The sequence below is a fragment of the Anolis carolinensis genome, chromosome 4 (assembly GCF_035594765.1).
Source record: "Anolis carolinensis isolate JA03-04 chromosome 4, rAnoCar3.1.pri, whole genome shotgun sequence".
NCBI classification, from domain to species: domain Eukaryota; kingdom Metazoa; phylum Chordata; class Lepidosauria; order Squamata; family Dactyloidae; genus Anolis; species Anolis carolinensis.
In genome coordinates, this window is record NC_085844.1 from 176,265,717 (window position 1) to 176,276,583 (window position 10,867).

Consider the following 10,867-nt stretch of genomic DNA (forward strand, 5'->3'; position numbering starts at 1 on the left):
CAAATTACCACAAAGATGCAAGAAGTTTTGGGTTGCTGTGTGTTTTCTGGGCTGTATGGCCATGTTCCAGAAGCATTCTCCCCAAATGTTTCACCCACATCTATGGCAGGCATCCCCAGAGGTTGTGAGGTCTGTTGGAAGCTAGGCAACTGGGGTTTACATATATGTGGAATGTCCAGGGTGAGAGAAAGAACTCTTATCTGCTTGTGGCAAGTGTGAATGTTGCAATTGGCCACCATGATTAGCACTGAATGGCCTTGCAGCTTCAAAGCTTTGATGCTTACTGCCTGGGGAAAACTTTTGTTGGGAGGGGTTAGCTGGCCCTGGTTGTTTCATATTTGGAATTCCTCTATTTTCTGAGTGTTGTCCTTTATCTACTGTCCTGATTTTGGAGTTTTTTTTAAATACTGATAACCAGCTTTTGTTCATTCTCATGGTTTCTTCCTTTCTGTTGAAATTGTCCATGTGCTTGTGGATTTCAATGGCTTCTCTGTGTAGTCTGAAATGGTGATTGTCAGAGTGGTCCAGATTTCTGTGTTTTCCAGTAATATGTTGCGTCCAGGTTGGTTCATCAAGTGCTCTGTTATGGCTAATTTCTCTGGTTGAATTGTCTGCAGTGCCTTTCATGTTCCTTGATTCGTGTCTGGGCAATGCTGCTGCATTCGGTGGTCCCTATGTAGACTTGTCCACAGCCGCATGGTATATGGTAGACTCTTGCAGAGGTGAGAGGATCCCTCTTGTCCTTTGCTGAGTGCAGTACCTGTTGGATTTTCTTAATGAGCCTGACCACATAGGGAAGCTGATGAAGAAACACAGCCTACAATAAGAAAATCCTAGCAGGCCTCTATTCTTAACAATGCAAGACTTTTTCCTTCCTGTTCCTGGAGGCCAGGCCTTCCTGCTTTCATCAAACCATAGGTGGAGTGGGCTAGAGTGGCTAGTGACCTCCTCTAGGAAGAACTTCTCTAGGGCCCCTCTAGGCTATTTCTCTATGAGCAGAAGAACCCAGGAGTTCCTGGCAGTTGGGGAAGTGGAATCAGTTCCAGACTTGAGAAGGGAGAAGTCAGTTGTGTTTCTAATAGTTTGTTGTTGTTGTTGCTGCTAGTGGTGATGTTATTGAAAAAAGGAGGATAGAGTTTGTTAGTTTTTGTTGGCAGGGTTAGGGATATAATGGAGTGGGAATATTATACTATTAGTTTTTAATTACCACTGTTCACCGCTTTGTGTCTCTTTAAGAGAAAACAGTGGTATATAAATAGAATAATGTTTTTTTTGTGTGTCAGGAGTAACTTGAGAAACTGCAAGTCACTTCTGGTGTGAGATAATTGGCCTTCTGCCAGGATGTTGCCCAGGGGACGCCTGGATGTTTTACCATCCTGTGGGAGGTTTCTCTCAGGTACTCGAATGAGAAGCTGAAGCTGACAGACAGGAGCTCACCCAGCTCCCCGGATTCAAACCACCTACCTTTCGGTCAGCAGTTCTGCCGGCAAAAGGGTTTAACTCATTGCGCCACTGGGGGCTCCTAGAATAATAATAATAATAATAATAATAATAATAATAATAATAATATTCTTTTCTATATTTTGAAGTTCCATCCACACCGCCAAACAATATAAAATTGAGTTTAATGCCGTTAATCTGCATTCTGAATATGGCAGGGTAGATGGGGCCTAAATTGTTGGATTTGAGTTACATTTTTAAAAGTCTAATATATACAGTAGAGTCTCACTTAGCCAACATAAACGGGCCGGCAGAATGTTGGATAAGCGAATATATTGGATAATAAGGAGGGATTAAGGAAAAGCCCATTAAATATCAATTTAGGTTATGATTTTACAAATTAAGCACCAAAACATCATGTTATACAACAAATTTGACAGAAAAAGTAGTTCAATACCCAGTAATGCTATGTAGTAACTACTGTATTTACAAATTTAGCACCAAAATATCATGATGTATTGAAAACATTGACTACAAAAATGCATTGGATAATCCAGAAAGTTAGATAAGCGAATGTTGGATAAGTGAGACTCTACTGTATATTAAAAAGAATGGATTCCAGGCTTATGCAGGATTTTCCTTCTGTGCTTTCAGTATGTCACGCCCTTCAGCAGACCAAGAAGAGCCTTGGAAAGAGGAAACAAGGAGCATGGGGTTGTTTTCTTTTCATCCTACGCTGTGGATGTGTGAAACAGAGGCCTCCTCCTCCTGGAGCCTTAAGTCAAATGTTATTGAGAGTGAAGCCTTTGGAAGCCAGGAGAAAGCGGAAATGAGGACCACCAAGTGGAGCATATACCCACACCCCAAGCTCTGGTCTCAGCTTTGGACAATCCTTTGCCCCACATCTTGGAGCTTAGAAGAAGGGAGTAGTGGTCACCATTCATCTTGTGATGCCTCCAGCAGCTATGGTGAAATGCTCACCGAGGCCTCCATGAACGACAGAGCCAACTCCATGCGCAGGGATCGGCTCTTCCTGTCAGCAGCTTCTTCCGCCAAGAAGCAGCAGCCCCCTGAAGATCAGGAGGAGGACTCCTGCGAGTATGGGTCACTGACATATCTGTTACTCTGCTCGCTGGGTGGCGTCTTGAGCTGTGGATTGACCCATACGGCTGTTGTACCCCTGGATGTTGTGAAGTGCCGGATGCAGGTGGACCCATACCGCTACAAAGGCCTTGTCCCAGGCCTAAACCGCACCGTGCAAGAAGAGGGGATGCGTGGCCTGGTCAAGGGATGGGCCCCAACAGCCATCGGTTACTCAATGCAAGGACTTGGCAAGTTTGGTCTCTATGAGTTCTTCAAGATCTACTACTCCGACTTGTTAGGTCCTGAACAAGCCTATCTGTGGCGAACTAGCATCTACCTTGCGGCTTCGGCCAGTGCTGAGTTCTTCGCCGACATTGCGTTGGCCCCCATGGAAGCGGTCAAGGTCCGGATCCAGACCCAGCAGGGCTATGCAAACACGCTGCGGGAGGCTGTACCCAAGATGTACTTTGAAGAAGGGCTGTGGGCTTTCTATAAGGGAGTCTCTCCACTGTGGATGCGGCAGATCCCGTACACCATGATGAAGTTCTCCTGCTTCGAGCGCACTGTGGAGGCTCTCTATAAGTACGTCGTCCCCAAGCCACGTGATAAGTGCAGCAAGATGGAGCAACTGGGAGTCACGTTTGTTGGCGGATATATCGCAGGCATCTTCTGCGCAATAGTCTCACACCCGGCTGATTCTGTGGTGTCGGTGCTCAACAAAGAAAAGGGCAGCACTGCCCTGGGTGTCCTCAAGAGGTTGGGCATGTATGGCATCTGGAAAGGTCTCTTCACCCGCATCCTGATGATCGGCACTCTCACTGCCCTGCAGTGGTTCATCTATGACTCCGTTAAGGTTTATCTCAGATTGCCTCGCCCCCCACCGCCTGAGATGCCTGCTTCTTTGAAGAAGAATCTCTCTCAAAAATAGGCACTCAACATGTGGCTTCTGGTGCTTCAAAGATGCCCTGATATATGACAATTTCTAGTCCACCATCCATGTGGCTTCCAGTGGACCATAGAAATTCATTATAGCCTTATTCTAATCTAAAATCCAGCAGAACAGCCTTCCAGCAGTCTATTCAACAAGCTATAATAACTGCTTACTGTAACATTAATGCACATAATTTAGCAAAAGTATCATTTTCGTAATTCTATTTTGGTCGCATTTGTGCAAATATATAAGATGCTTTTGTGTTTTAATAGGCTATTAAATGTTTTATAGTTTTCCAGTTATTATCTGCTGGACAAGTTGATGGTTATAATGCTATTGTGGTGCATTAAATATTATTGTGAATTGGTCAAGTTGTTAGTTCTCAGTATCAGAAGCCATCTTGATTCTGATAAAATACTTTGCAGAATCCTCAGTACATTTGCATGATGTCATTTTGGGGATGAAGTAACAGAGTTTGCAGATTACATATGCTAAAAAATTGTAAGTTTATAGGCAGTGATTATTACATTTTGGAAGGTATTTGGGGATCACAGAACTTACAGTGGACCAAAAAGCCCACTTATATATGATCAAGGAGGAACTGTGTACACATGTCAGGACTTTTGGCTTTCCTTTTCCAGGGCCCTGTACTGCACCAGGGTAAACTACATTACCACAAGCTTTATGGTAATCTCCATTTAAAAAAATGCTTAGAGTAAAGACAATTGTTATTATGCTGGAAAACAACAAAACAAATGCATTATCTTTACATTTTAGGAATGCAGTTAATTTGTTTAGCAGGCAACTTATCTCCTTCATATAAAGGTTTGAAAGCTCTTGATTTGGGGCAGTTCTAATCTTTCTTTAGCAACCATCCTACAGTTTGCTATTCCGTTGGAATTCACAAATTCGAATACGTATATTCTTTACTCAGGATTTTCTGCATTTCCCATAATGTATAGTTTCTCATCAATTTTACTTGGACTTATTGTTACCATAGCAAATAAAGTTATTGTGGTTACTGTGTAAATGTGCAGGCTTTCTTTCAGACAGTGTTCGCAATTTGTGGCTTAACACTTCAAACAGAGAAGCAATTCCTTTTCCTTAAAGTCTCTTATTTCAAATATATGGTCTTACCAATACTACTACCAATATAACACTATGCATTATATAGCTAGCTATATATAGATTGATTGATCTAGATGGATAGATAGATGTAATATAGATTACAGGCAGTCCCCAAGTTACAAACAAAATAGGTTCACTTTGGATAGCACAGGGAAGGGTTAACACCCCTGTGAGGTTTGTTTTTCTGTCTGTGCCCTTGTTCAGAAGATTTCACCTCACTTTCTGTCCCTGTAATAATTGGATTTTGAAAAATTTGGCTTGTTGAGGAAACAAGGATTGGTGATAAAACTTCAGCGGCGACATCTTTCCCTCTGATAACTCTTCCAGGAGTGAATATCCCTTCCTAGGGGTAGATTTCTCTCACTTCCTGTTGTCATACCCCCATTCTTAGCTGTGAGTTGTTTTGAGTCGGATGTTTGTAACTCAGGTACTGCCTGTATGTGTACTAATACATTTCATTACCAATGTTAGATAATAGTAGCCATTTATCTTTTCAATCTTTTGTCATCATAACTTTTCAAATATATATATAGTTAAGCTGTTCCTGTATTCCTGCTATGTCCAAAGAGTCCAAGCATAATTTCTGAGGTCCAATGCCTATTTAGACATATATATGTATGGTACTATGTAATTAATGCAGTTTGACCCCACTCAATGCTAACTGCCATGGCTCAATGCTTTGGTGTCCGTAGTGTGCATCCATATAGTAGAATTAATGCAGTTTGACACTACTTGAAGTGCAATGGCTCAATGTATGAAATAATGGAAGTTGTAATTTGGTGAGGCACCAGGACTCTTTGGCAAAGAAGGCTAAAAATCTTGCAAAACTACAGTTCCCATGATTGCATAGCATTGAGCCATAGCAGTTAAAGTGTTGCAAAACTGAGTTAATTCTACAAAGTTGATTCACCCACAGTCCAGCCCCCATGAGCCTTATAATATATTTGATATTACAGGTTATTAAAGAAAAACAAATAAATGTAGAGAATAGGAGGTTCATTGAGTATGTTTTAGCTTATATTTCAGTTGGCTTGTCTGAACCCGACATAGATGCATATGTCAGAAGTGTTATATCAGTAAAATTACAAGCAAAGTTAAAAAATCTTTTAAGAACAAATATATCGTTCTTTTATGAAGCAAGAGTTAGTTGTTTTTTTTTAGTAAAAAAGGGCACTTGTAAAAAAAAACCCAAAATGAATCAGATTTTTTTTTTCTCCTTTCATTTGCTTTTCTTTCAAACTATTCTAAGTATGGCTATATTTTGACATGAAAATTATTCTGAATACATTTCTCTGTTGTGATCATCAGTTTATATTGACTGAAGATTGCAACTCTTCCATTGAATGTATTTCATAATGAGCATCTGTGAAACATCCATTTTATACATTGTTCTTATTGCAGCTGGAGATTTAAACACAAAAGATCCATAAAGCATATTTTTTTGGAATAAGGTTGAATTATAATTAAGCATTACAGAGCACTGATAGTGGTGCATAGATGTAGTTAGGACTGGTAAGAATGATATGGGTTCATTGTTTCTAGATGCCTCACAAGATACTTCTGTCAAGTAGCTTTTCAGAGTTATACACAACTGATATACACAAATAATTGTGACATCACTGTAAGTTTGCAGCCCATAGAGACTCCATTCCAGATGACTGATGGTGTATCAACAATGGTTTTTCCAATAGTTTATTTTCTTTACAGCTTTGCTTGTATGTAGTCATAGTCATAATCATAGATCTTGGGTTTGTCTGAGTTTTGCAGGTTTAGTTCTTCATTTCTACCTCAGTTGGATACCTCACATGTCAAATGGTATTTGCAGGAATTGGCTATGTGAACAATGCCACTAGCACAAGTGAAAAATGCACAGCTGTACTAGATAACAATGCCACTAAATAACATCCCAGAACAAGACTTGGAAAATAAAATGTTTCATAAGCAGATTTAATAATAATAACAATAATAATAATAATAATAATAATAATAACAACAACAACAACAACAACTTTATATCCTGCCTCCATCTCCCTGGAGGGACTTGGGGCGGCTTACATGGGGAACACGCCCAATCCAATAATAAATTAAAACCAAACACAGATTAAAACATAACTCAATAAAATCAATAACATTACAAAAGACAATAACATAACATGAAACAGCATCATCAACTAGCAATCTATCCCATAATGAGCACTGAAATTATTTATTTCAAAATGATTTATCATATTCTTCTATAAGTTGTCACATGTCACAGGTGACATATATTTCAATAACTGACAGAATGGTTGTTAAGATACATGTTAGCCATGTGTTATGGCCTTCTCTATATTCATCATTTTCCAGACTAGATGGACCTTCCAAGATCACACTAGAGAGGCTATCCATTGTGACATTGGCAAACTGTATTTCTCTGTCTCTTGTTGAATATGACAGCTGGTGTACTTCTCCCAGAAGGTCCCATAAGTCTTTTAGTTTTTTGTTGCCACAAAGTGTACATATGAACTTGAGTCACTTGACATAGAAAAAAAGACAGTGTGTCACCTTGAAATTGCTGGACCAACCATCCAGTATCACTGAAGGCATTTCTAATAGCTCACTAAACTTACAGTGTCTCTGAAATGTGTGTTTGGTTGCCTAAACTGATTTGACAGTTTTTACATTTTTCTGACTGTTGAACTGACACATTCCATACTAGACCTTGAAGCCATGGTTTTTGCATCAACTTTGTCGCTCATGGGAAATATCAAAACAAGTATTTATTTATACGACTAGTATAGAATCCCACCTTATTATCATCCATGGGAAATATTAGACAGATAAAAATTGCAGAAATCAGGTCCCAATGGTTTTGTTCACAGCAAACTTCAAGATCCCCCCCCCCCCCCACATGCACATCAAAAAAAAATGAAGTACATATTCCTACTGCCAGGAGCAGAATATGTACAAGTCCTTTGGAAAAATATCCTAACCTAGACACCAGTATAAAAATGAAATGGAAATAATTATAAATAGTTGTTCGTTTGTATCTTAGTATTAATAAAATACAACCCAAACTTGTGTACTAGAAGCAGCTGTGTATTCTGAAGTGTTGATATTCTCAGAAACATTCAGGTTACAATATCTTCCAACCTGGATTTTTGTCAAAGCATGATCTAAATTAGGCAACCTACACTTAAATTAGTTGACCTGTATTTCTCAAGAAGTCTTTGTACTATTGCATCTGAAAAACCATTTCAATACTGGAAAGGTAAAACTTGCTAGCTGTAGTCCAGTGAAGAGACTTCTTGAGAAATCTAATGTTCTCTACCAAAGGGAGCCCCCGATGGCGCAGCAGATTAAACTGCTAAGCTGCTGAACTTGCTGACCGATAGATCTGCAGTTCAAATCTAGGGAGCAGGATAAGCTCCCGCTGTTAGCCTCAGCTTCTGCCATCCTAGCAGTTCGAAAACATGCAAATGTGAGTAGATAAATAGGTACCGCTCGGTACAGTAACAGCGCTCTATGCAGTCATGCCAGCCACATGACCTTGGAGGCATCTACGGACAACGCCGGCTCTTCGGCTTAGAAATGGAGATGATCACCAACCCCCAGAGTTGGACACGACTAGTTCTAATGTCAGGGGAAAACCTTTACCTTTACCTACTACCAAAGAAAGAGGTAGTTGATACAGTCTACCTAATCTCAGTGAAAATTAATTTTCTGTTGCTAATGGATTTGAAATTGTATTGCTTGTCTCGTACTGCTCTTTTCTTTTGTCCCTGCATGACCAAAAAGGGGCTGACCTCTCCCTACATTGAGATTTCCTCAGATCATCTTTACTGATAATAGAATAGTAAACAAAATGTAATATTGTCACTTTCACCCCATTTGATTTTAACTAATTTTCTTGATAAAGAGACCAGTGAAGCTTCAAACATTTGCATGATATGTTTTGTGCATTTCAGTTGGCTCAGTAAAGGCATCATTATTCTGTGGATTCTGTATTTTGTTAAATTTTGGAATATGGACAACCTGTCTATCCTGAATATGTTTCCTGTGTGAAGAAAGGAATCAGATCAGAGTTTTTTTTAAAAAAAAACAAGTGGTAGATTTATCAACTTTGTGCTTCTGTTCTTAGTGAGCTGTAAAAGCAGAACAGCTCTTAATGCTTTTTAATACATCTTGGCCATTAAAGAAGGCTTTAATAGGAAGAGGTTTAAATGAGCCATAAACCAGAGCAATGAAGGAAGCCGATAAAAATTTAGAATATGTAATTTCTTTGAGGTGATAATATTTATCTCAGTCTCTTGTTTTATATACTATATGTTGCTCTTGCTGTTAACATTTTTAAACATTCTGTTTTAGGATCCAGAGGAAAGAAAAAAATTCTTTTGTGGTTTCTTTCATTTCATATTTAGCTGGAGTTTGGAATCATTCCATGAGACGAACAAAATAGGAAATTGTAAGCAATCCAAATACATCACAGGATATGCATAATGATGTCCCTCTGTTAACTATGTGAAACAAAAGGGCATAAGCAATTCTAGGTAAACAAGGCAGTCATTGCTAGTCTCTAGACTTTCTATACATATCATCAATTAAATTCTTTAGTAAATTTGTATAGTGGGATTTAGCAGTTGACTGTGCCTAAAGCAGCCAAAATAAACGGCTATCGTTAATCAGTTTGTGTTAAAGGCGTGCCATTCTCTTAAATAGAAGGAATTATTGATATAAAAACTCTAAAGACCCTTCTACGCTGCCATATACAATCCAGATTATCTGCTATGAACTGGATTATATGACAGTATAAACTCATATAATCCAGTTCAAAGCAGATAAAGTGGATTATATACTTTGATAATCTGGATTATATGGCAGCGTAGAAGGGGTCTAAAATAGTGGTTCTCAACTTTTGATCCTCCAAATGTCTCATTAGCCCCACCCAGAAGTGCAAATGGTCAGAGATTATGATAATGGTCCTAAATATCTGAAGGGTCAGAAATGGAAAATCGCCAATTTATGGTGATCTCAAAGTGAACCTATCATGGAATTTTTGTGGTGAGATTTGTTCAGAGGTGGTTTGCCATCACCTTCCATTGAGGCTGAGAGAGTGTGACTTGTACAACTTCCAGGATCTATTGGGAATTCAAATTCCATTCTCCTTGAGTTCTGCAGTATAGCTACTCTGCACCATTATATCAACCAAAAACCTCTTCACTGCCATTATTTCATTCCACAGAAATAAGGTTTTTGTAGTTTGGTTAGATAGAGTTAGAATAACATGATATTGAAGCTCAGTAAAGCTCCCTAACAGAGCATTTCAAGTGTTTTCTCCAAACTACAAATCCTAGGGCCCTTCCACACAGCCATATAACCCAGAATATCAAGGCAGAAAATCCCACGGTATCTGCTTTGAACGGGGTTATCTGAGTCCATACTACCATATCTTCCAATTCAAAGCAGATAATGTGGAGCTTTATTCAGCTGTGTGGAAGGGACCTCTGTATTCTATGAAGAACAAAGCAATTAAACCAGCTTAAACTGCTATAATTGTTTTGTTTGTATCATCAGTCAAACCATGCTAGATCCCATGAAAGGGCATATATATGTAACTATGCATGCTTTGATCATTTTAATAGGGGTGTGTGTGTGTGTGTGTGTGTGAGTTTGATACAGAGCTGAAAGATTTGGTATGTTCAAATCCAGGATAATTCCTCAGTCTCAAAGCCATGCTACTTTCTGACAGCAGATGGAGCTGCAAGATAAATATTATTAACTGTTTGGCTAACTGGATACCCAAAGGTCTCTTGTTACCTGTTGATAAGAGAGGGTTGATCATTTTGAGTAATTATGGGACTTTTTAAAAAAGACAGGCTGCAGCCCATGAACACATTTACAAGGGGATTTGCTAAGTTAATCTGGTTCAGAAGATGGCATAGCATCATGTCTTAAATGCAAATATTTCAGTTGAGTGAGACAGCACACTTATTTTTCTGTCAGACCTTTTATTTCATAACTAAACAGGCTCCATTACAGAGATCATCATATATATTCCCAGTGCAATCACTGGAGCAAAACTTTTATTTAAAGTGTTTGGCTCTGTTTAGAACAGATCAAAACAGTTAAAACATTCAATAGAGAAATAACAACATTCTATAATAACAGGCTTGTCACAACCTCTGAGGATGCCTGCCATAAATGTGGGAGAAACATCAGGAGAGAATGCTTCTGGAACATGGCCATACAGCCTGGAAAACTCACAGCAACCCAGTGATTCCACCATGAAAGCCTTCGACAACATGT

At 39.1% G+C, this 10,867-nt stretch overlaps 1 protein-coding gene across 1 annotated transcript; it reads left to right on the top strand.

Moving 5' to 3' along the window:
• The first annotated feature begins 812 nt into the window (after window positions 1–812).
• LOC100560319 (solute carrier family 25 member 3-like) lies at window positions 813–4,484 on the top strand. Its single transcript, XM_062978295.1, has 2 exons — window positions 813–1,062; window positions 2,095–4,484. Exons 1-2 carry the CDS (start codon window positions 857–859, stop codon window positions 3,449–3,451), a joined length of 1,563 nt encoding a protein of 520 aa, XP_062834365.1. The 5' UTR covers window positions 813–856; the 3' UTR covers window positions 3,452–4,484.
• Window positions 4,485–10,867: the final 6,383 nt, after the last annotated feature.